The 26427-nt window shown below is 44.5% G+C and overlaps 1 protein-coding gene across 1 annotated transcript in view; it reads left to right on the top strand.

The window, feature by feature from the left end:
• The window catches only part of MERTK (MER proto-oncogene, tyrosine kinase), a 106066-nt gene that overhangs the window by 66118 nt on the left and 13521 nt on the right, over positions 1–26427 (top strand). Inside the window, exons 8-15 of the mRNA XM_058667622.1 lie at positions 2485–2636; positions 8795–8948; positions 12586–12739; positions 16666–16751; positions 17558–17653; positions 18986–19066; positions 22566–22658; positions 24317–24435. Coding sequence (XP_058523605.1) covers positions 2485–2636; positions 8795–8948; positions 12586–12739; positions 16666–16751; positions 17558–17653; positions 18986–19066; positions 22566–22658; positions 24317–24435 — 935 coding nt within the window. The remainder of the gene's footprint in view (positions 1–2484; positions 2637–8794; positions 8949–12585; positions 12740–16665; positions 16752–17557; positions 17654–18985; positions 19067–22565; positions 22659–24316; positions 24436–26427) is intronic.

The raw sequence follows: 26427 nt of genomic DNA on the forward strand, positions 1-26427 counted from the left end.
AAAGAAAAAGCAAAAAACTATTTTGGGGTTTTCAAGAGAGTTTCATGGTATTGATTTCTAATTTATATTGATTAGGTTTATAGACCATAAGTGACCTGGAATATGACCGTTTTTTAAGTGGATACACTGTTCTTATTTAGTGGAGTGATCTATACATGTCAACGAGGTCAAGGTTGATAGTGTTTTTCAAATCTATAGCCAAATTGGGTTTTTGTCCACTTGTCCTATAAATTGTTTTCAGAGGAGTATTGCAACGTATGATGGTAATTTGGGGTCGACCAAGTTCTATTTTTTCCTCTTTGGGGTTAGATATTTTTATGAATTTTCTTTCGTTGACTTTGTTGGCTTTTTAGCCAAAAACTATTTTGCTGTTCTTCTAAAGGTTGCTTTAAGATTTATAGTAATCATGTTTAACTTAACACAATCTACTTTCAATGAACAAATTATAATATTAACAACCACCTCATGTATAATATAGGACCTTTACTAGCCTATAGCTTATATTTTTGTTATCTAGTACTTTTGTTATTCTTGTCACACATTTACTTTTATCTATGTTATGAAGTCTTACCATATTATTGTTATTTTGGTTTTGGTCAGCATTTTAGAGGCAATTTATACAACAGGGAAAACATTACCCATGTAGTTACCCTACCCATGCTGTCTCCATTTTCTTGTGAGCATCCTCTTTTGATGTCATTCCAAGCATTTTCCTTTTTTACTAAAGATTCTTTTTCTTTTCTTTTTTTTTTTAAAGATTTATTATTTTATTACAAAGTCAGATATACAGAGAGGAGGAGAGACAGAGAGGAAGATCTTCCATCCGATGATTCACTCCCCAAGTGAGCCGCAACGGGCCGATGCGCGCCGATCCAATGCCGGGAACCTGGAACCTCTTCCTGGTCTCCCACGCGGGTGCAGGGTCCCAAGGTTTTGGGCCGTCCTCGACTGCTTTCCCAGGCCACAAGCAGGGAGCTGGATGGGAAGTGGAGCAGCCGGGATTAGAACCGGCGCCCATATGGGATCCCAGGGCTTTCAAGGCGAGGACTTTAGCCGCTAGGCCACGCCGCCGGGCCCAAGATTCTTTTTCTTACAGTTTGGATTGGCAGGAGAGGAATTCAACTTCTGTATATATGCAGAAAATGTTTAGTTTACCTTTGACATTTTTTTTTAAAGATTTATTCATTTTATTACAGCCAGATATACACAGAGGAGGAGAGACAGAGAGGAAGATCTTCCGTTGGATGATTCACTCCCCAAGTGAGCCGCAACGGGCCGGTGCGCGCTGATCCGAAGCTGGGAACCTGGAACCTCTTCCGGGTCTCCCATGCGGGTGCAGTGTCCCAATGCATTGGGCCGTCCTCAACTGCCTTCCCAGGCCACAAGCAGAGAGCTGGATGGGAAGTGGAGCTGCCGGGATTAGAACCGGTGCCCATATGGGATCCTGGGGCTTTCAAGGCGAGGACTTTAGCCGCTAGGCCACGCCGCCGGGCCCTACCTTTGACATTTTAAGAAGTTATCTTCACCTGTATTTTTGAAATATGTATTTACTAAATAGTTCTGGGGCCATGTTTTTGGATCTTTTTCTTCCCCTGGCTTAAAAATGTTCCACTGACTTCTTCTGGCATTGTCTCTGACACCAAGTCTGCAGACATGCTAATTTTGTTCCCCTGGGTGTGCTGTGTCTACCTCCTTTGCCTCCTTATCACTAATGCTGAGGGAGGTCATTTTGTGTCGTTTTATCTACTCCTAATCTCTATAATTTGTGTCTTGAGCTGTCATTCTGTGTGTTTGTTTGGTGCCTTATGATCTTCTGGACCTGCTCAGTCCACTGACTTTCACTTACTCCACCAGTTTGCAGTCTCATGCCTCAGTTTTTATGTTGATGCCGTAAGTGTAGTGGCTTTTGGTTCAGAAAACAAACCACCTTATCCCCTGTGGGTAATAGGGTACTTCTCAAGTGGTTGGGGTTGGAGTAGAGGGATCCCAAGAAGCAATTCCTTCCTCTCTTTTTTTTTTTAGATTTATTTTAATTTTTTAATTTTTTAAAGATATATTTATTTTTATTGCAAAATCGGATATATACAGAGAGGAAGAGAAACAGAGAGAAATATCTTCCATCCGATGATTCATTCCCCAAGTGACTCAATGGCCAGTGCTGCACAGATCCAGAGGCAGGATCCCAGATCCTCTGCCAGGTCTCCCACTTGGGTGTAGGGTCCCAAGGTTTTGGGCCGTCCTCGACTGCTTTCCCAGGCCACAAGCAGGGAGCTGGATGGGAAGTGAGGCTGCCAGGATTAGAAGTGGTGCCCATATGGGATCCTGGCACGTTCAAGGCGAGGACTTCAGCTGCTAGACCACAGCACCAGGCCCGAGATTTATTTTATTTTATTTTATTTTTGTTGGAGAGTTATACAGAGAGGAGGAGGAGAGACCATGCATGGGCTTTGTGTTCCTCACCCTTCTCTTCCTCTTCCTCTGTAGCTCCATCGGTGTCACCATCAAATATTACCGTGGTTCTCAGTGAGTCTAGTAACGGCTTGGACGTCAGCTGGACAAAGCCTCCAATCAAGCGGCAGGATGGAGAGCTAGTGGGCTACCGGATCTCCCACACGTGGCAGGGCGTGGGGACTTCTGTAAGTCGAATGCCTGAGAGTATGCTGAATGATCTCCTTTGCACTTGCTGACTTAATTGTTTTAGATGCTTTCGTTTTGTCATGAAAAGATGCAGGGTGACTGGGTCCAGCAAGACCACGCTGTCAGTGCCACATAGACACTGTAGTAAAAGTCAGAGGTGACTGGGTTGTGACACCATTTTTTCTAATATTTACTTATTATTTCAAGCAAATAATATTAGAGAGAGTGCACCTTCTTCTGATTCACTCACCAAATGACCACAACAGCCAGGGTTGGGTCAGACCAAAGTCAGGAGCCTGAAACTCCATCTGGGTCTTCCGTGTTGGTGGAAGGAGCCAAAATACTTGGACCGATACCAGCTGTTTTCCTATATGCATTGGCAGGGAGCTGGTTGGAAGTGGAATAGCTTACATTCAAAGGTGAGCTGCTGCTTATGATGCTGGCATCATAGGCTGTGACCTAATTCAATGAACCCTAACACCAGCCCCAAATCACACAATTTTTTAAAAAATCTTTTTTAAGATATATTTTTATTGGAAAGTCAGAAATACAGAGAGGAGGAAAGACAGAGAAGAAGATCTTCCATCAATTGATTCATTCCCCAAGTGACCACAATAGCCGGAGCTGAGCTGATCTGAAGCCAGGAGCCTGAAGCCTCTTCCAGGTCTCCCACTTGGGTGCAGGGTCCGAAGGCTTTGGGCTATTCTCCACTGCTTTCCCAGGCCACAACCAGGGAGCTGGATGGGAAGTAAGGCTGCCAGAATTAGAAGCAGTGCCCATATGGGATCCTGGAGCGTGCTAGGCTAACACACCAGGCCCCAAATCACACAATTCTTTTTCTTTATTATTATTATTTTTTTAATTCATTAATTACATTGTATTATGTAACACAGTTTCATAGGTACTTGGATTCTCCCCACCCCTCCCCAAACCCTCCCACCATGGTGGATTGCTCCACCTTGTTGCGTAACCACAGTTCAAGTTCAGTTGAGATTCCCCCATTGCAAGCATATACCAAACATAGAGTCCATCATCTTATTGTCCAGTCAAGTTCAACGGCTTCTTAGGTATACCCTCTGGTCTGAAGACAGAGCCAGCAGAGTATCATCCCAATCAATTAAACACTCCAACATACCATCAGCACAAATTTACATCATTATGGAATTAATTGACATAGTAATGAGTAACCAATATGGTAAAAGTAAATGCGAGTTCTTAACCACCTTCTGTGACCATCTCATTGACATTTCAATTTTAGTTTATACACAACATATAACAAACCTAACATAACATGTTATTCATAACATCGTGTCATCTTAAATTAAGGCAAACATGTGGTATTTAACCTTTTGGGCAAATCACACGATTCTAAGGGGTGTCTTGGGACTCTGCCTGCTTACTCATCCACTTATTGATTTATTGGTTTAGAAAATGTGTCCAGAACTCATCAGCTATTTTCACCTGACTCTCACCTTCAGATAACGTGGGCTCTTACAGGAACAATGTGGTGACTCAGATAGCCACAGCTTGAGGTCAGGGCATTCCAGCAAGTCATACCTTTTTGGAAACCTCAGATGATGATGCATTTTTGAGACCGGGATCCTAGAGGAAGACAAAGGGTAAGCAAACTCCACAGGAGAGCAGCAAATAGGCAGCTGTTTATCAGAACTGCTGTCTTCCAAAAGGGCTGTTGGGATTTATTCTTGGTCTTTTCTTGCCTCAGTTTACCTGTCATAAAGCATGCTGTTGGAAGCAGAGGTAAAAGAAGAGGGCTTACCAGTCCATGATGTTCTGCATCATTGAGTGCTAATGGTGTTACAGCAATTACCCTGTTTTGCAATCACACTTGCGCCATCGCGGGGCACAACAAGTTAAGCTATCAAAATGTAACACCAGAACCCATATCAAACCAATGGCTCAATTCCCAGCTGCTCTACTTCCCATCCTGCTCCCTGCTAATGTGCCTGGCACAACAGTGGAGGATGACCAAAGTACTTGGACCCCCTGCATATCCACTTGAGAGATCAGGATGGAGTTCTTGGTTCCAAGCATCAGCCTAGCCCAAGCCTGACCATCATAGCCATTTGGGGAGTGAACCAACAGGTGGAAGATCTCTTTCTCTCTGGCTCTCCCTCTCTCTGTCACTCTCCCATTCAAATAAGTGAAATAAATCTTAAAAAAAAAAAAAATCACAGCTAGGAGACAGTGTCTCCTTGCTCAGTCTTTTATCCCAAGGCATTCCCTTCAAGGAAGCAGCTTCTGGAATCACTGTGCCTCTCTATCGCTGAGCAGGATAAATCAACGAATACTCAGTGTAGATCCATGAAGTCCCCATAATCACGTCAGATCAGTAGAAATTTTCTCTTTCAGGTTGACAAAATGTGGTTACTGCCAGCAGATATCGGAAAAGTCTGAAAACAAGCTGCTTTGCTTAAGGACTGCCAGTCACTGTCGAATTTCTCCTTGTGATTGTGATGTGGATGAAGCTATTCTTGTGAGGAGCTGCTCTCATGAGCTGAGGCCAGCCAGAGGCGGCAGCAATGACAACTGTATGAATGACCACGGCTGGAACGCCCCTTACACTCTATGCTCTGAGCCCTCTGTTGTGCTGTGCGTTGGCGCTGCTCTGTGGTGCCAACAGGCCCCTGTGTGGCAAGAACAGTACTGCCACAGTGAGGGCTGTGACCTTTCCAGTCCCCGTTCTCCTTGGGGATGCCAGATCATCCCAGGGAGAAGGTCATTTGCATTGTACTGTGGTTGCATTTGGTGTAGCATGATGGTCTTGTGACAACAAAAGACTTAGTGGAGCGCATTATTTTGAGTAACGTTTTCTGGTGCAGCTAAGCTTCACTGGAGACAAACAGCACAGAAGATAGGCCAGCCCTGGGCTAACAGAGAGGGTGCCTGGAGCCAATGGCCAAGGTGAAGGTTGAGATGATGTTAGCATCCATCAGTCCAATTTCCTGAACCCCTCTCAGCTCTAAGGGCAAGACCTAGACACGGCTTCATTGCTTAAAATTGTCCTTTCATTTCCATTTTTAAACAACTGTTGTTAAAGTAACTTCTTCCTTCTGCAGTGCAGGGAAAATGGGTATTTTTGAAATTTCTCATAAATGACTGTAATAAGTGTGGGGCTTTCTGTGTGTGTGTATGTGTGTGTGTGTGCACTTTCTGGACTTTCATGGAAATGGTCTGCGGGGGCATGACTGCAGTCACACTGAAGACAGGCTGTACCTTTGTTATCCTATTCCTGGTAGATGACTGTCACGCTAAGCCTTCTGATCATGACTGGATAGCTCAGTGAAGATACATATTATTTTAGGTCCCATTTCTCTTGTTTTATCTTTATTTTTTATTTCCATCTACTTGAAATAGAGGTAGAGACAGAGATAAGAGAAAGAGATCTTCCATCCACTGGTCTGCTCCTCAACTTCCTACAGCAGCTGTGGTTGAGCTAGGAACTTAATCCATGTTTTCTGCACGGGTGGCAGGGGCCTAAGTGCTTAAGCTGTCACCTGCAGGCTCCAAGGATAGGTTAAGAAGAATGTGGGTCAGAAGTAGAGTAGCTGATTCCTAATGCAGTGTCTCTCATTCATGCATGGTCCACTGGGACCCCTAGGCAGGAAGAAATAAGAAAAGGACATGTTCTAAAAAGTAAGATGTGAGCGTCTTACAGTGGTGCTTATGATTTTTTTTATTGTACTTGTTTGAAAGGCAGAATGACACACAGAGGGAGAAGCAAAGAGAAACCTTCCAGTCATTAATACTCTACCCCCCAAATGACCTCAGTGGTAGGCTGGATCAGGCAAAAACCAGGAACCAGCAGCTCCATCCAGGTCTCCCACATGGGTTTCAGGGGCCAAAGCATTTGGGCCATCTTCCCTTGCTCTTCCAGGTGCAGTAACATGGAGCTGTATAGGAAGTAGGGCAGCAAGAGTTGGAATGAGCATTCCAGTGTGGAATGCACATATCACAGGTGACAGCTGAACAGCAGCCTCTGTCTTCTCATTAGATGTGTTATGGGGCAGAAGTGTTCATCTGGCGGTTCTTTCCTCACCCAATGTTAGTGCTCTTTGAGACTTACAAATAACCTTCAATATAGCTGGAAGTCAGAGGGTTGCTAATCTTTACAGAGTCACTGGGGAGGTTATAGTTGTGGTAGCTGTAAACAAATATCACTACATTTCCCCAGTCTAACCCAATTGCCACACCCTAGAAAAAAGAAAACAGCTCTCCAAAAATATGCTACTACTTTCTTAACGTAAAGTCCATTATATTTTGTTCTCTGTAAAACAAAGCCACAGTCTAAAGCCATGTTATAAATCTGATCTCATTACCTGGTATGTTCTTAAGTTGTTGAGTCCTTAAGAATATGGACCTTGTGTTGGTGAAAAATACAGACTCTCAAAATGAGAAATTAACAGTTAGCCTATAGCACACACCATCTGACCGGGCTATGCCGGGGAGATGACCCCACCTGTATGCTGTGCATTGGCAACACAGAGAGCAAATGCATGAGTAGCTTCTGCATGCATCCTTGTTTAAATGGATCTTTCTGACAGTTTTCAAATCAGAATGATGTATTTGAGAATATAAATATGAACACACTGCATAAATTTGGCATCAAGATAATCTGGACAAATTCACCCATTTTTAAACTATATTACCATTTAAGGATATTAGAGGAAATTGTTAAACCTTCATTCAAATGTATCTCATGGATCTTTCTAATGACATTAGAAATTATATAAAACATGTTTTATAATTTCAGTCTTAAAGCCAGATCATCCTTGACTTGTTTTCACAATGTGTCACCAGGAAGTATAGGTCAACCTATTCAAGATGCAGAATGGTGACAACTTTGACCATGGCCGTCGCTGAACAGGGATGATGTTTGACCTGAGCCAACCACTGGTCCATGTGCCTCTTACAGAGCAAACTCCCCACATTTGTGAGGTCACGTAAGGACTGAGAGTTGGAAATAAAAAGGAACTTCTCTGGGTTTTCATGGTGAACTGTAGGCCCTTAGCCAGTAGGTATTATAAGCTGCTTTGATATTTATTTCTGAAGGAATCATTTCGTTTTTATTAGGATTTCTGTTTGTCCAGACATTTGTATTTGCCCCGATTATGCCTTTTCCCCCTTGTTTGGAGGCAGCCTGGGGGCCCAAGGTCCAATGTGAGCCTTGAAGTGTGCTCTGAGAAGCTCTCAGGGGTGGACTGGGAAGCAGACACGTGCTTCAAGCTTTCTTGGCTACAGGCCTGAGTCACTGCAGAACCCTGTGACCCAAGCTGTTTGCATACCTTCCAAGGATGGGATCACCTCCCAGCACCACCCCACTGAGGGCCACCCTTCTCATACATGACCCTCTGGGGGGACAGCCCAAAGCAAGTTCAACCCCAACACCAGGGAGCACTGTATCTTTGCTACCATGTCTGTGCCTCACGTGATCTGCTAGTTCTCTGTTCTGAAGTCAGATTTCCAAAATTCTCAACTCCTACAATATCCACTTGAGAAGCCAGCTGCAAACCCCAGATGCCATCATGGTTATGAAGGTTTGGAAACAAACGAGAAAGTTTTGTTTATTCTCCCCCAAACATTGTAATGGCTCATATTTTTTTTCATGGCAGTGTTTTAAAATAGCATCAGTGAAAGTAAAACCAGAATTTTGAAAGCTAGACAAGTAATACATTTCTAATACTGAAAATAGTAATAATAATAAAAATCCGTACCCTTCTTGCAGATTTTTAAATTCTATAATTCTTATCATTTCAAGGAAGACAAACCTACTTGTGCCTAGTCCAAGGGCAGCTGGCAGGCAGGCAATGTCAAGGGCTAGTGTGACTCTAGGTCTTTTTCTTCAGGGGTTTCTGAGGATGGAGCGCTTGAGGTGTCGGAGTCGCTCTTGCCGTCTCAGTAGGTACACCTGGAATATGTTCCTGATCTTCCAGAAGCTTTTTGGCAGTCGCTCTGAGGAGTGTACCTTCATGGCCCTGGTTTCCCAGAGCTTTCAGCCCATCCTGCCTGCTCTTTGGTTCCATGGACTGTGATCTGAATGGAGAAGTTGTGCCATGGAAACACAGGCACTGTCCCTCAGAAGGAAATGTAGACTTGGTTCAACACCTTATTCATTTCCCATTTTCATCTGTATTTCCAGAAAGAACTCTCAGAAGAAGTTGACCGAAACAGCAGCCGGGCCCAGATTTCTGTCCTCCTGCGCAATGCCTCATGCACAGTGAGAATTGCAACCATCACCAAGGGAGGAGTTGGACCCTTCAGTGACCCGGTGAAAATATTTATCCCTGCACATGGTGAGAACTAGACCCTTACCAGTCAATAGAATGTGACAAAACAGTCAGTGCCCATGTCACCCTGAAGTAGCCTGTTGAAGAAACAACTGATTAAAAAAAAAAGAAAGAAAAAGAAGAACAGGAAAAAAATTTTACCACCATGAAATTGTTGATAACAAGTTCTTTTAACTCCTGATATGCCCTGATATGCATGGGTTTTCCCACCACCTCTCCTTCTGTTGGTAGTAACTAGGAAGACTAGTCCTTTTATAACACCAAGGTTGACTGCACTGACTTTAGTTTAATAGTATGGATGGAGAAACAGTGTGGCCAATTCTTAGCTCTCTATAATCGGCACTGTTTGCTTGTTTGCTTGTGTTTGCTTTCGCTGCATTGTTGGCCACAGTTTTATCCATTCATGCCATGGGGAATGTGCTTTGCGATTTGGCCCACACAGAATGCAAAGGATTTGTTACACAAGCCACGTCCAACCACTTGGGGCTGACTGAGCTAAATGCCCAGTCATGTGTGCTGGTTTTTATGTGTTGCTGGAATGCTCCTTGGCACAGCGCCTCAGTGGTGCCCCAAACATCCCAAATGCTGTGCTTGCTTCCGTTGACCCATGCAGCTAGCTTTATTCTAACTCTGATGTGCCCAAGGTTGCCTGTTGTTAAACTGCAATCAGAAAATTCACACACAGGCACCCAGATCAGTGTGGCTTTTGCATTTAGAAAGTCCTTGCCAAACATGGCTTTGGGACTCAATGGGAAATAAGAGTTGTGAGGACTGAGTTCCTAGCTTTTCTGTTGCTGGCATCCCTCAAACATATTGTCTCTTTGGGTGCTAAATGTAAGCCATTTAATGTTCCTGCAGCCCATAGACTCAGTATTTGGGAACATTTATAACTAATGATGAGGACATAAAGTATGTCTGCCTGGTAGAAATTCAAAGACAGAGGCTGGCATTTACCATAGCAGTTAAATCACCCTTGGAATGCATGCATCCAAGTGCTTATGTTGTCATGTCAGAGTGCCTGTGTTGGAGTCTTAGCTCCGTTCCCAATTCTGGCTTCCTATTCATATGCACCTGGTGAGGTAGCAGGTCAAGGCTCCACTCTTGCTGCCTACTTGCAAGACCCCAGATTAAGTTCCTGGCTGCCAGCTTCTGCCTTGACCAGCCCTGGCTGTTGCAGTATGGGGAGCAAAGCAGTGAATGGGAGATCTGTCTCTATACCTTTTTCCAACAATTTAAAAAAATAGATAATGAAATCTGATTTTTTTTAAAGATTTATTTTTATTGCAAAGTGAGATATACAGAGAGGAGGAGAGACAGAGAGGAAGATCTTCCGTCCAATGATTCACTCCCCAATTGACCACAACAGCCGGTGCTGTGCCGATCCAAAGCCAGGAGCCAGGAGCTTCTTCCGGGTCTCCCATGCAGGTGCAGAGTCCCAAGGCTTTGGACCATCCCCAACTGCTCTCCCAGGGCACAAGCAGGGAGCTGGAAGGGAACTGAGGCTGCCGGGATTAGAACTGGTGCCCATATGGGATCCCAGCATGTTCAAGGTGAGGATTTTAGCCACTAGGCCACGGCGCTGGGCCCGAGATCTGATTCTAAGGGCTCAAAAAAATCAGTTTAAGAATACAAAGCTAAAGATTATCAAAATAAAATAGCAATTAAAAAAAGACTACAAAGCTTTTATCTTCATACATAACAAGCTCTCTAAAATTGCAAAAGTTTTGCCATACAGGGGGTATCTGTTAGCACCGTTAATGCCAGTACACCAACAGTGTGGCTCAAATGTCTAGTACCATCACCTACTAATCAATCGCATAAAATGTAAGTTTGACTACTGGTTCTTCTGCCCATGAATCACCATATAAATAACAGGGTGCATCATGATCATGGCCAATGACATTGCTTTTTTTCAACATCTGCCTGTGACCCGCACTGTGCTTCTGTCATTTCAGTTTGGACACACCCAGCAGAGGCATGTGGCAGTGTCGCTTCTTTGTCCCGCAGTGACACATGACATTTTATAAAACATGAATAATTCAAAGAGAGAACTAGTGAACAAAGATGAGAGTACAGTAAAGAAACAGAGAGTGAAGGCATTGGAAATAAAATCTGAATGGAATGAAAGTGGATTGTGGAAGGTTGATCCTGCTTTTGAGAGTGGCATGTACACTACTAAGAGATTTTGTGAGGGTGAATTTACTAACATAATCTAAGGGATTGTGACAAGCAGGGTGAAAGTGCAACAGAGAAAGTGACATCAGAACAAAGCTTCATATTACAGGAATTCTCAGAAATATTGAAGGCACTAAGATAAAATGTTGGAAGTTCATCCAGATTTATAAGGGAGTATGAACATGCACAAAATAGCTTCTCTATGATAAAACTAGAAAATTTTAAACACTGACTGTACTACTCTTTGTGTATTTTTATGTTAAAAATATTTCATCTTGGGCCTGGCGGTGTGGCCTAGTGGCTAAGGTCCTCGCCTTGAACGTGTCAGGATCCCATATGGTCGCCGGTTCTAATCCTGGCAGCTCCACTTCCTCTCTGTCTCTCCTCCTCTCTGTATATCTGACTTTGTAATAAAAATGAAATAAATCTAAAAAAAAATAATAAATAAAAGACAATCATCCATTAGTACACATTTTAAAAAAAATATTTCATCTTTAATACTCCTAATACTTTTAAACTACATATTACTATTTTTTTTTAAATATTTATTATCTAACTTCAGTAATTACATTGTATGTGACACAGTTACATAGATACTTGGGTTCTCCCCACCCCTCCCCAAACCCTCCCACCATGGTGGATTCCTCCACCTTGTTGCATAACCACAGCTCAAGTTCAGTTGAGATTCCCCCATTGCAAGCGTATACCAAACATAGAGTCCAGCATCTTATTGTCCAGTCAAGTTCAATGGCTTCTTAGGTATACCCTCTCTGGTCTGAAGACAGAGCCAGCAGAGTATCATCCCGATCAATTAAACACTCCAACATACCATCAGCAAAAATTTACATCATTATGGAATTAATTGACATAGTAATGAGTAACCAATATGTTAAAAGTAAATGCGAGTTCCCAGTCACCTTCTGTGACCACCTCACCTATACTTCAATTTTAGTTTATACACAACATATAACATTCAAAACATAACATGTTATACATAACATCATATCATCTTAAATTAAGGCAAACATGTGGTATTTAACCTTTTGGGATTGGCTCATTTCCCTTAGCATTATGGTTTCCAGTTTGGCCCATTTGGCCACAAAGAACTGCATTTTGTTTTTTTTAATAGCTGAGTAGTATTCCATGGAGTAGATGAACCATAGCTTTCTTATCCAATCCTCTGTTGATGGGCATTTTGGTTGCTTCCATGTTTTTGCAATTACTGATTGTGCTGCTATGAGCATAGGAGTACATATTACTATTTTATTCATTTTCAAGTATACATGTAAGTGCCTGAAAGACTTGCCCATTGATTGTGTTTTCATTGCTATTGCTTTCTAATTGACAGCTGGAAAGCTGCATTTATGGAGAACAACAGGAAGTGCCGTTATAAGTACACATTGCAGAATGATTTAATGCAGCGAGTTCTCATTGACTTGGTGTTTTGAGTCTATCGGTATCTTACCAGGTGGGGTTGACTACGCCCCCTCGTCTACCCCTGCGCCCGGCAACACAGAGCCCGTGCTGATCGTCCTCGGCTGCTTTTGTGGCTTTGTCTTCATTGGACTGGTTTTCTACATCTCCCTGGCCATCAGAAAAAGAATCCAGGAGACCAAGTTTGGGTGAGTTTCCTAGCTGTTACAGCATGTTTGCCCAGTGGTTCTGATAAGATGGTCATGCCAAGTGATTTTGCTTCCCCAGGGCCCTGATCCCCATTCTGCACTCTGATGGGTGCCCTGTCATATGCATGCCTTTGAGCTGGGCAACTGCCTGATCCAGGCAGCCAGTAGCCAGAGCCTACACTGGAAAGAGCTCTTTTCCAGAAAAGTGTGTCTGTAGGTGTTCAGTGCTCCATCCAGATAACTACCATGTGAGGACTTCTATAAGAAGTCATAGTAATGGGCTCGGCAGTGTGGCCTATTGGCTAAGGTCCTTGCCTTGATCCCATATGGCCGCTGGTTCTAATCCCGGCAGATCCACTTCCTCTCTATCTCTCCTCCTCTCAGTATATCTGACTTTGTAATAAAAAATAAAAAAAAAAAAAATCTTAAAAAAAAAAGAAGTCATAGTAATGATCTCATTTATGTTTAATGTACAAATGGACAAGAACATGAGCAAACTGGGCTAGGTCTGAAACGCAAAATGAAGTTTTTTCGTCACAGATCAGGAAAAAGTACTTTGTCAGAGGCAGACTGTTGAGAGCTTGGAATGGAGCAGAGGGAGGGAGAGGTGAGTGGCCATGATGTGGAGGGCGCTAGGCAGCCCTCCCTGAGAGCCAGTGCACCATGCTCTAAGAATATTTTACTGCCTCTAAGATTGCCATGGCCTGGGGAGGGGGCTAGGAATGGAAGCCAGACTGCCTCTGGGTCGTGTCCATCCCCTGACTCTATCCTTATAACTGTTAGAGCTTAGCGAGTGAATTCCGAGAAGGACCGTTTTGAGGAAGCAAAGCTGGTTAAAGCTTGGGCATGGAGTTGACCCCAAGGCATCCCTGGATCTCAGTGGAATGTGGGGGCTCATCGTGTAAAGAGCCCTGGGAGGCCGTGCACAAGTGGCAAGAGTAGCTCAGAAATCTGTAGCCAAGGCCTCCTGGGCACTGTGGATGCCTGGCTTACGGTGGAGAACAAACTGCTGCCCGTGTGGGTTCACAGTTCAGGAGTCAGGCAGCAGTCAAGCAGTGATGTAAATCAATCCAAATGGCCACCATGTTGTATAAAGGTGTAGGGGTGTGATGGTAAAGTCAGGGAAAGAAACACCCCCGTCCACCCTGCCCCAATCCCTCAGCAGAAGTGACTGACACCTGAGCTGAAATCTGAAGAAAGAACAGATATGCATCACCAAGAAGGGAGAAACTTTCCAGCCAGCAGACAACAGCACTGAAACAGGCCTTGGCTGGTATCTGCTTGTAGTGATCCAGGAAAGGCTGGACCTGAAAGGGAGGGAGGGGTTCACCAAATAGTGGGGCTAATCAGGGCAGCACGCTTGTTAACAAGATGACAAAACTATGTCAAATACTTAGGAATAAAGTGATGCCAAAGCACCGCTAAGTCCAGTAGAAGCTTCAAGCAAGGTGACGGGCTGACAATAGACGGTTGCCGTCTGCATCTGTGCCCCTTCCCACCAGCCCTCCCTGCAAGACCCTTTCATCTGTTCATCTGTACAGGCGCCTTCGCCGCTGCCTCATGTCCCTGTTCCATGGGGGATCCCACCCAGGATCTCACATGACGACTGCTCATTACGTTTCGTTAGGCTCCTGCTGGCTGTGGCAATATCTCAGACTTTAACCTTTGACGATCTTGGCAGTTTTGGGGGAATATTGATCAGGGATCAGGAGTTTTATAGGATACCTACTAGAATTGTTCTGATGTCTAGCTCAAGATTAACTTGAGATTATGGGTTATTGCTCATTTTCAGATGAAAATGCTTTTATTTTCTATTTATAAAAGTAATGTTTTATGGTTTTTAAAAATGAGATTATACAGTAAAACACCAAGCCCATCTGTGCTCCTGTACACGAGGCCCATCAATAGCTCTAGGAGTCCTGAGTGGTGGTAGTTGCGTTTCAGCCTGCCCGCTTGCAAATGCTCTACTCTGCGTGCAGATCATGTTGTTTCCTAAGCGCTGTTACCCATTTCAAAATCTGAATCCCAAAGGTGAAATGAGGTTAAGCTTACAATTCACTCACTATCTCATAATACTTTCCCACTGATTAATGTAAGATTAGTTTTTTTTTAATTTAGATGATGCTTACATAATTGATCAGGGTGGGAAGAATCAAGGATCAGGGGAAAGTGGGTATGATCATCGTTTCCAAGTTTTCCATTTCTTTTTCTATATCTGAGGGAGGGAGAGACCAGGAGAGAGGCCACACCCAGCCTCTCAACCGCCCCAGCACCCAAGGACAGGGAACGGGCACCCAGTACTGACCAGGGTCCTGATATGCATGCTCTAAGGATTCTGCCCAGGAGGCGTTGATGATTTTGAAATGTTGTCAGTTTTTCCGATCCAAAGACAAAGGGACACTTTCAGTGTGCATTGGCTCACGTAGTCCTCCTTAGTCTCCATTTGCCCAGATATTTGCTGTCCTATCTGGACTGGGGTAGTTGTCCGATCTGTTCTGTTCTTCTTCCTCTGCTATGGTAACAGATGTCCTCTGAAGGCCTCAAATGGGCTGCCACGTCCTCTATGTGAATAAATGGACTTTTAAAATAGGCTTTATTCTTTAGACTTTTTGAATCATTTAAGTTTATACTGTGTTCCATGCCTGGCTTCTGATGTTATTAACAGCTTACATTAGCACAATGCAGTCATTTATAATTAAGGATGTTGATGGACTGTCGCTAACTGAAGTCTATGTTCTATTCAGATTCCTTTCGTTTTTGCCTAATGTCCTTCTTCAATTGGGCTCCCACCCAGAATCTCACATGACATTAGCTCATGATATTTCCCTAAACTTCCGGTTGTGGGGGTATCTTGTGTCTGATGGACATGACAGTTTTGGGGTGTGCCAGTCAAGAGTTCCCGAAAGAAGGACTTGTGCCTTCAGGCTATTCGCGAGCAAACTCTGACAGAGGGGCACGCTACGCAGCACCTGAGCCTTGACCAGCACCTTGCTGATGCTGACTCTGCTCTCTGCAGATAGCTCGGGTGCTGTCTGCTGCTCTTCTCTCCCATTGAATTATTTGTCTCCATTTCCGTGCGTTCCTTTACAAGCAAATCGTTGTGCACAGCCCACATTTCACAAGGTGAGGACGCGGCTGCCCCACCCGTAAGGACCGAGTGTCTACATCAAATACCTGGAAGTCTTCTGTCCAGGAGACCCTTTGCTGTTTATTCATTTCTTCACACTCCTGAGTACTCATCTTACGCTTACGGTCCAGGGCTACTTTTTAGTTGTTGTTGTTCAGAATGTGACAGCTTTGGCCATGGGGAGCCTATCGCTTAGTTTCTAGTCATAGTGGAACCTAGTTAGAATTGTTTGGCATTGCCAGGTATACCTAAGATAAGCCTGAGGAGAATAACACATATTTCCCCTAGTGGGAAACATTTTCATTGTGGACGAACTGTTTTGAAAGGTGATGGCTTCAGAGCTGCCTTTGTGGCACGGCAGGTTAAGGTGCCCCCTTGTGACACCGGCAGCCCATATGAGCACCAATTTGGATCCCAGCTGCTTCACTTCCAACCCAGCTCCCTGCTAATGTGCCTGTGAAGACAATTAAAGATGACCCAAGTGCTTGGGCCACATCACCCGCATGGTAGGTCCCAGATGGAATTCCAGGCTCCTGACTTTTCACTGGAGCTGACCATTGTGGCCATTTGGGAAGCGAATCAGCAGATGGAAGGTCATTCTCTCTCTCTCTCTCTCTCTCTCTCTCTCTCCTCCCTCTTTGTTTCTGTCACTATTCTTTCCAAATAAATGAATCCTTAAAATAAATTGAAGTAGTGGACGGTGATGATGTTACAACATTGTAGCATCCTGGTCAAACCAACAGCTGCCTCCATAGCCCTACTGTGTAACAGTGAGACACCTGTGTTTTTATTCACCCAGGAACGCGTTCACTGAGGAAGATTCTGAGTTAGTTGTCAATTACATAGCAAAGAAGTCTTTCTGTCGGCGAGCCATCGAACTGACCTGTGAGTTGGCTTTCGTTTCCCCTTTTGGCAAATACTAATGCAGTTGAAATAAAAGAAAGGAAAAAAAAATCAACAGACAGATTTCTAATAAATGCCACAGGAGTCGTAGAGTGTAGGTTTTCGATATACCGACTGTCTTCAGAAACCAGTGAGGCGACAGTTGGGCACTGCCATTACATTGCTGCGGGCTGGATCTGGAACTAAGTGACAGGGTTAAGGCCTCATCTCACCAGGAGATAAATGCAGAAGAAGGAGGAACTTGTGGGTGGTAGGAATTGGGGTAGAAGTCAGAGATTTAGGGAAAACGGCAGGGCTGGGGACATAATCATGTTTTCCTGGCAATCGAGTCAGGGGACAATTTGCCAACGTGGTTTTGTAGTAATTACGGTTGGAGCATTGCTGAATCAGAATGGGGCCTTCTGGTTTGTCAGGGGTGGTTCCAATCAGATAGCAGTGTTCTTGAACAATTTCTGAAACAACTTCAGAAGCATGTGCAAATATCAAATTTATATCTCTGGATGCTTACCAAACAAAAAAGTGTGTAAGAATGATGGAATAGAGCCTGATACAAAATAAAACCTCACTTGGGCATGAGAGAATCTGGAAAGTTCATGAAAATTGCATGTTATTAGAAAACTGCATGAATCTGAGCTTGGTCTTTTGCACCAAAGTAAACTGAACTCTTGAAATTCTGTTTTCCATGAACTTTGTCAAAGATATTTATGTTACCTTCTTAACTTTGTTACCCTGTGTTTTTAGAAGTCTTTTATTGCATTTTTAAAATGTTTCTATGACTTCTTTTATAGTGAGTAGCTTGGGAGTCAGTGAGGACCTGCAAAATAAACTCGAAGATGTTGTCATTGACCGGAATCTTCTCGTTCTTGGAAAAATTCTGGGTGAAGGTAAACAGTTTAAATTACTTCTTTTTCTAAAAGATTTATTTGTTTTTATTGGAAAGATTGACTTACAGAGGTAAGGAACAGACCGAAAGTTCTTTCTGCTCCTTCACTCCCCAAATGGCTACAACGGCCAGAGCTGAGTTGTTCCGAAGTCAGGTGCCAGGAGCCTCTTCCAGGTCTCCCACGTAGGTGCAGGGCTCTAAGGCTTTGAGCCATGTGTGTTAATCAACTAATGCTGTGGCTCAGTGGGTTAAACCACTGATTGTGACACCATCATCCCATCTCAGAGTGCCAGTGAAAATTCTGGCTCCTCCACCTCTGATGGAATGTACTAATGTGCTTGGGAGAGCAAAGGCAAGAATACTTGGGTCCCTGCAACCCATGTGGGAGATCTGAATGCAATTCTGGCTTCTGGCTTTGGCCTGGCCTAGCCTGGCTGTTGTAGACATTTGGGGAGTGAACCAGCAGATAGAAGATATCTCTCTTTCTTCCTCTCTCTCCCTGTGTATGTGTGTGTGTCTGTGTGTCTTTGTGTGTGTATTTGCCTCTGTTTATGTCACTCTGGCTTTCAAATAAATAAAATTAATCTTTAAAATGTGTGATAATAAGATAAGTTGAGAGGAAAGTTTAAAATATGGATTAATTAAGCATATGGTTTTTGTGCTTTGGAGTATAATACCAATTATTGGTGTGATCAATAGTTATTTTGGGGAAGGGAAAAAGAGAATGTGGAAACAATCGTCTTACTTACTTTCCTCTAGCCCTTTACCCTTTGCACCCTAATTAATCATGTAAAGATCATCAAAATAAAATAATAGTAATAATAAATAGTAATTTTTGAAACATGTTGTGGCAGATTGTATAGGCCTCCATGGTGCTTAGAACACATGCAATCCATGAAAATGGTTCATTCCCCTCCTTTATTGGAAGGCTTACAATTTGTGGGTGAGTTTGTTATGGATGTTAAATATAGACCTCAAGACCTTAAGTTTATTATGTTCTTGGGACCTTCCTAAGTAGTTGAATAGGAAGAAAGATGAACGTGCCTATTTGATTTGTTAGCTTGGTCTTAAGGTATATGATGATTTTTCATACAGTTTTCCACATTCTCCTGTACGTGTCTTGGGTCAGTTACAATGCTGAAGTAAATGATGAACCATGTTGTTCCTGAGACATCCAAGCTCGTAACAAGCAGGAGACCAGTACGTAACGCATGCCCTTGATTTGTGAGCATGGGCAGCCTGGGCAAGCTCTGCCCGCCAGCCTTGAAGCACTTCTATGGTCAGTGGAGAGCTGCACAGCATCCCAGTGCATGCCTGTTGTTTTTCTTCCCAGGAGAGTTTGGGTCTGTGATGGAAGGAAACCTTAAACAGCAAGATGGAAGCTCTCAGAAGGTGGCAGTGAAGACCATGAAGTGTGAGTTGTCCATGATGAACTGTTTCCCCTGGGGTGGGCATTTCAGTATTAGGGGCTCCACAAGACCATGATGGTGGTCATAGATCATAATCTGAGTCACCACTGGATCAGATGACACGGGTCACCAAGAGAAAGTGAACACAATGAGTTCTTTGTCCATGCATTTGTAGATTGCTTATACACAAGACAAAAGCATTTGTTACTTAAACTTTCTCTGGCGTTCTCTCTATCATGATCATTATCATCATCTAGCAGAGATAATAAACTCTGAAGCAAGTCATACATTTCTGAGACCAGGTGGTCTTGTACAAGCCTCTGATCCTAGAGATTGGGTTGCCTGATCTCTCTACCTTGGTGGGGCTGCTGCCCCGTTTACGGATATCTGACCCTCAGGAAGCTGTGGGCTGCCTGGCAAAGATACTCTTTGAGCAAAAGCAGATGAAGAATTGCTGTCACAAGTCAGAACCTCCAAGGGAGCTGGGAAGAAAGTCAGAAGCCTGAAAAGGAAAGCCCTCGTAAGGTGTAAGGCACAGCGACAAATCTCTTATCCTACCAAGAGTGGATCACATTAAGAGTCTTAAAAAAAGTGAGGAACAGAGCAATTTACATTTTGCAAGGTTCACTCTGGTGGCAGTGAGGAGGTGAATGAATTATAGTGTTGACAAACATAGCACTGGATGTCAACCCTCTAGAATCTATCCAGTTATCTACAAAGATAAAGTTGTTGTAGTGACTTAATGACTTGTCTAGATCAGATAGCTAGAAAGGGAGAAGATTGTGTTGGATTTTTGTTGCTGTGAAAGGACCAGGCCTGATGGTAGCACAAGATAGCATTTCTTCCATATCCTACTAGGAGGTACATTTCTGGGGGGTGGGACCACACAAGCGAGTTTGATTTCCCTGATGTCTGGCTGGTCATGACCCATCATATGACATCTAGAAAATAGAACATGGCCGTGGAGCATTTCACCTGCAGACTTCCTCATGATCTGAAGGGATAGAGATTTAAATAATGCTCAGGGTTTGTGTCTTCTTAATCTTGATACTGCATCCTCCTTGACCCTGTGGATATGTTCAATATTTTTTTTAATCGAGTAGTAAAATAAAATGGGTATCTTCCTTAAATACAAATCCACTGCTTGCTAGAGCAGTACAAGTTAGAGACCGAAGATTTCATTTGGCTATGATAAGGAACCATAACCATTGAGTCACCCTGGCTGGCATTGGCATAGCACTCCCCGCGAGCCAAGGACGTCACAGTGAGTTCTGCTTTTTTCATCGGTACAGCAGGAGCAGTACCAGCCCCCAGAAGTGAGAAGCCCCGCTAGAGAGCACTCAGCAGAGCTGAGCACACATTCTGTGGGTCTCAAAATCCTAGGTTTATTTCCATTTGCTTGGGAGTTAGTCCCTGGGGGAAGAGTTTGCAGATAGGCCCCCTCCACCTTCATTTCTGCCAGCCTGATTTGCAGCAAAGGGAAAAGGTAAGGACAAAGTTAGCAGGTATTTTTCCAGAATTTTCTCGAATAAGGAGATTGCTATGTGTTAAGCCTGTAGGATGGCGCAAGCACTGTGCCCAGGCTCCCATATGTTATTTCAGCCCTTAGTTATACCCTGATATACAAAACTCTGAGGCACACTTGGCTTTGTGTTTTGTTTTTGATGATGGTCAACTACACATAAAATAAAATTGACTATCTTAGCTGGTGTCACATGCGCATGTCAGCAGCATTCAGAACATTCACATTGCACAACCCTGGGCACCAGCCACCTCCAGAACACTCACATCTTGCGAAACCAAAACCGTCAGCAGTCAGTACAGATGACCCATTCTCCCTCGACCCAGACCCAGAGACTTTCTGTCTCTGGCGTTGACAACCAGAGGCAAACATTGTAGGTCAAATCCTGCACTGCGTATCCTTTTATAGCTCACTTAGCACAATGCAGACTTCTAGCTGTTCACTTAAACTGGTTGAATTCCAGGAGCTTGGATGTGAACGTGCTTTCTAGCATGTGTGTAGTGAAGCTAAAGGCTCCCAGGACAGGGCAGCAAGGGGCAGGCGTGGTCTTCTTTCTTTCTTTCTTTTTTTAAAGAATTATTTATTTTACAGACTTTGTATTACAAATTTATTTTATTTTTACAGACTTTGTACCAGCAGTGTTGGGGTACACTTAAATAAGAGACTGATGGAATTTTAATTCATTATGAAGGATTATACCACTGTAGTAAAATGGGGGAAATCTGTTGGGGGGTGGGAGTTTGAGGGGAAATCCCAGTCTATATGAAATTGTAACACATAATTTAAAAATTCAAATATATATATATTTATTTATCTAAAAAATTATTTATTTTTATTGGAAAGGCAGATATACAGTGAGAAGGAGAGACAGAGAGGAAAACTTTCCATCCGTTGATTCACTGCCCAAGTGACCGCAATGGCCAGAGCTGAGCCGATCCAAAGTCAGGAGCAGGAACTTCTTCCGGGTCTCCCATGCAGGTACAGGGTCCCAAGGCTTTGGCCTGTCCTCGATTGCTTTTCCAGGCCACAAGTAGGGAGCTGGATGGGAAGCAGGATCTCCAGAATTAGAACTGGTGCCCATAGGTGAAGACTTCAGTTGCTAGGCCACCGCGCCGGGCCCTTCTTCTTCTTTTTTTTTTTTTTTTAAGATATATTTATTTTACTACAAAGTCAGATATACAGAGAGGAGGAGAGACAGAGAGGAAGATCTTCTGTCCGTTGATTCACTCCCCAAGTGACCGCAATGGCCAGAGCTGAGCCGATCCAAAGTCAGGAGCAGGAACCTCTTCCGGGTCTCCCACGCAGGTGCAGGGTCCCAATGCTTTGGGCCGTCCTCGACTGCTTTCCCAGGCCACAAGCAGGGAGCTGGATGGGAAGTGGAGCTGCCGGGATTAGAACCGGCGCCCATATGGGATCCCGGGGCTTTCAAGGCGAGGACTTCAGCCACTAGGCCACGCCGCCGGGCCCAGTGTTTTGTTTTTGTTTTTTTAACAATGAAGAATTCACATCAATGCAGTCTTTTCTTTATTTTCTCCCATTAATTACAATGTATTACGCAATACAATTTCATAGGTACTGGGATTCTCCCCCCTTCGCCCCAAACCGTCACCCCGCCCCGTGGATTCCTCCATCCTGATGCATAGCCACAGCTCAAGTTCCGCTGGGATTCCCTCATTGCAAGCATATACCATACATAGAGTCCAGCATCCCATTGTCCAAATTCAATGCAGTCTTATTATCTGAAATCCATAGTTTGCATTCATCCTGAAGAACATTTTCAGAGCCCGAAAACATCTCCTGTGGTCCATCCACCTCTCTGTCCCTCTCTTCTCAACTTCCAACAACCACTCTGCTGTCACCTATCTGTGTAGCTTCTCACTTTTCCTGATTTAGGTTTGAGTAAACAAAATCATTCTTACCCATCACATCCCACCTAGCCAAGTTGGTGATCTGTGCCTGACATGGTCCATCTGTTTGTTTAGTGGACAACTTTTCGCAACGGGAGATCGAGGAGTTTCTCAGCGAGGCAGCATGCATGAAGGACTTCAGCCACCCGAACGTCATCCGACTTCTAGGTACTTTCGAGAAAAACTAGATTGGGTGGCCGAGGGAGGTGGCAGGGGGCACGGCTCAGCTGATCCACTCTGCGCCAAGCTTCTCCTATGTGTAACCCAAAAAAATTTCATTGATTTAAAAAAATTATTTTATTATTCAACACGTGTTTGTGCATGTTCATGGGGTCCAATGCAATATTTCAACATACACATGCAATGTAAACTGAAGGTAATTTAAAGTATTGGGTGTTGTACCCAAAACACTTTTCCCTAGGTTTCTCTTTTAAGACGCTGATAGTCATAAAACAGTTTGCATTACCTAGGAATTGGTGGGCTCAGAAAGGGTTCCAGTCTGTACAGAACTCTAGGAAACTGTGGATTAAAATTGCCACAGTCTCTCAAGGGCAAGACATAGGACTGGCCATAATCCCATCTTGGTTGATGTAATTAATCAGATCCCAGTGGCTTGGGCTTTAAGAGTAGATACATTCCCTGTATCATTTCTGAGGATTAATTTAAACAGTACAGACTGTTTAAAACTATTTTATTGATTTGAGAGACAAGCAGAGACAGAGACAAAGAGAAAGAGCTTCCGTTCTCCTTGATTTACTCAAATGTCTACAACGGCTTTCAAGACAGGAACCAGGAACTCAATGTGTATCTCCCAAGTGGGTGGCGGGAACCATTAACACCACTTCCCAGAGTTCTGACGAGCAGAAATATGGAGTTGGGAGCTGGAGCCTGGGAGTCAAATCCAGGCACTCCAGTGTAGAACACAGACATCTTAACCAACTTCTTAACCAGAAAGCCAAACGCCTATCCTGAAAAATATTGATTTCTTGTGCTCATGGTACATTGACAATTTCATGGAAAATGCTTTAATAGTAGAATTTGGTTTATAGACTAGCTAGCTACAAGACACAATTAAAGAGATCAGGTGCGAAGTTTGAACTGTACATTTAGACGACCCTATTCCAAGAAAAAGGAACAGCCTGAAAATAGCAGAACTTACTGCTGACTTTCTTGTTTGCTTACCATCCTGTGACTTGCTAAGTTCTGTTGAGGTCTTTCAAAGTTTTGTAAGATTGACACTCCAGACAGATGTGAAAGCTAACGTTTGGGTATAACATTACATCGTAGAAGCTACTGTTGTTCATCTTCAGCTATTGGCATTAGCAGATGATGCTGATAGTGGTTGTATTTAGTGATTTCTGCACAAAGTGCAACAGGCACAAATTCAGGATCCACTAACAGGCTCCCATGCAAGAACTCCATGGTCAACAGTATGGCAGTTTTCCCATAAAGGAAAAGCTGTGAAAACCAAGGATATGGATTTACCTGGCAGCCTTCATAATTCTTCCAAGAGCTTGGAGCATTTGTTTGCAGAGGTCTTCTTCATATGATGAAGTTTTGAACTGTCAAGTGACACTAATTGGCTCCAACTTCTAAGGAGGTCTCTATGCCTCAGTCAACTCAGTGCCTAGGTTTCTATCCTCATTTCAGATAGACTGACTGAGGCCTCTCACGCAAAGACGGGCCTTCATCTGAACTCCATGTGGAGTCGCATAGTTGCTGTAAACTGGCTAAGTAGGCAGCACAGGGTTTCCTCTTAGCTCCAGTGATTTTCTGGTCACCCCTCACAGGGGCTCTGCCTAACTGGCTCTGCTTTTTGCCTTCAGGTGTATGTATAGAGATGAGTGCTCAAGGCATCCCCAAGCCCATGGTGATTTTACCGTTCATGAAGTACGGGGATCTGCACACCTACCTGCTGTACTCCCGACTGGATGCAGGAGCAAAGGTAACAGTCCACCTGCATTGCTTCCCCGCGGTCTTTAGGGCTTATACGGCAGAGCAGAAGAACATCATTGGAGTATAACCTTCGCAGTGAGGGCAAGGAGAGAGCATGGACCTCTGGTCAGTGCTGCCTGGGCACCGGGGGCAGCAGTGTGCCATCTGTCCTCCCCGCAGGCCTGCTCATGGGTATTACACTCCCCCTTGATAACTGGAGGGGTCTGAGCTGGCCACTCACCAGCCAGTGAGTGCAAGGGGCTGGCTCCTAGTCCTGCCCTGAATGCCCTTCATGGCCCCCGGAGCTCCAGGCTCTGGGAATGCCATTGAAGACAGTCCACCCTGAAGAATGTTCCAGTACTCCTTGAGGAATTTATGGAGTTTAACCTTGGAAGATGCAGACGTGTTTTTGAGACTTCTCTGACGGTCCTAGTCTAAGAAGATGAGTTACTGGAGACAGGAAGCCTGCACGGCTGATGTTCTTGCACACGTGCGTAGCAGGTTACTCCCCCTGCTGCCAGTCATAAGGGTTGCGATGCCCTAGTGACTTTGGCTGTAACTGTAGAGGCAGCCATGCATCACTGAGGACTTTTAGGGCCACAGAACTCGAGGCTTGCCCTCTTCAGACTCAGTTTTCAGCACTCACTCCTAGAGTTATAGAGTTTAGAACGTATAGTCCGTGAGGAGGTTGCCGGCTTTGTTTCCAGTGCTTGCTTTCTGGGACTCGGCCAAGCTGAAGCCTGGAAGCAGGAATTCTAAAGAGGTCTCCCACATGGCTGGCAGGTGTCCAAGCACTTGAAACATTATCTGCCTTCCCAGGCACTTGCATAAGGTGCTAGATGGGAAGCAGAGAATCCAGGGACTTGAACCAGCACTCTCATGTGCAATACTAACATCCCAAGCAGTGGCTTCACCCATTGTACCACAACACCCCTCTTTACCTGAAAGGAAGTGCTCTGCTCCTGTCATGTTTCCTGGGGACAGTGCCATTGTCTGTGAGCAGGAGGTATATGTTGTGTCCTGACTCTGTGCCTAGCTGAGCCATAGCCCGCTCTGCTCCTCACTCACCTTCTCTGTTTGAGGAGGCAATGATCCTGCAAGGCGATGCTGGGGACATCATATGGGCACAGGTGGTGCTGGCCTCAGTCAGTAGTCGCCCGTATTAGGACAGAAGTCTCTCCAGGCCCACACTGTCCTGAAGCAGTGCCAGCAGGCAGCCCAGTCCCTGGTTTTTGTTCCCCCATGTTCGCTCTGCTGAGCGCAAGCAGAAACATCTGTTTCCTCCACCACCACCCCCGGCCAGTGATGGCTCCAATGCATGGTCTTCTTGAGTCCACAGGTCAAAGGTGCAGAAATAATAGTCTCTGGGGAACTCATTCATTCTCCCATAGGCTCTGCTCAAGCCACAGAGGGTAATTTTCTAGTGAGGACCTGGCATGGTTGAATTCTGCACTCGCCCCTCTATCCACAGACCTGCGATTTCAGTAGCTTACATTCAGCCTGGTCATTTGATAGCCTGCCACAAGACTCACTCACAAATCCTTCAGTCCAACCAGAAAAAGGTCTGTTAAGTTCGTAGTTCATTCAGTCAGCCAGATGCTGACTTCAAGCTGGATGGAGTTCTAGGGACAGTGGAGGGAATGTGACAGGCGCAGCTCCTGCCCCGTGGGGCTGATGCTGCTGGTGAGTGAGGGGAAAACTGGGGACGGACAATCAATCACTCCCAGAAAAGGGGGAGAAGCAAGGTTGCGTAGACGACAAGGAACAGAGGGACCTGAATTGCCACACCAGCCAAGCACTGAGCCCAGCGAAGGTGCCATGGCTCAGAGGAAACTCGGGCGGGTGTGTTTTTGTGGATGCTATTGGCTAGAGAAGCTGCTGGTGACTCCGGGACCTCAGCTAGGAATTTCCTAATCGGGTCATCTGAGGCATGTGGGCAGTTGCAGAGTCGCCTGCAAATGCTGAGGTCAGCTGTGTCTCTGGGAGTGCTGAGTCCCCGACA

The sequence above is a fragment of the Ochotona princeps genome, chromosome 8 (assembly GCF_030435755.1).
Source record: "Ochotona princeps isolate mOchPri1 chromosome 8, mOchPri1.hap1, whole genome shotgun sequence".
Taxonomy (NCBI): Eukaryota; Metazoa; Chordata; class Mammalia; order Lagomorpha; family Ochotonidae; genus Ochotona; species Ochotona princeps.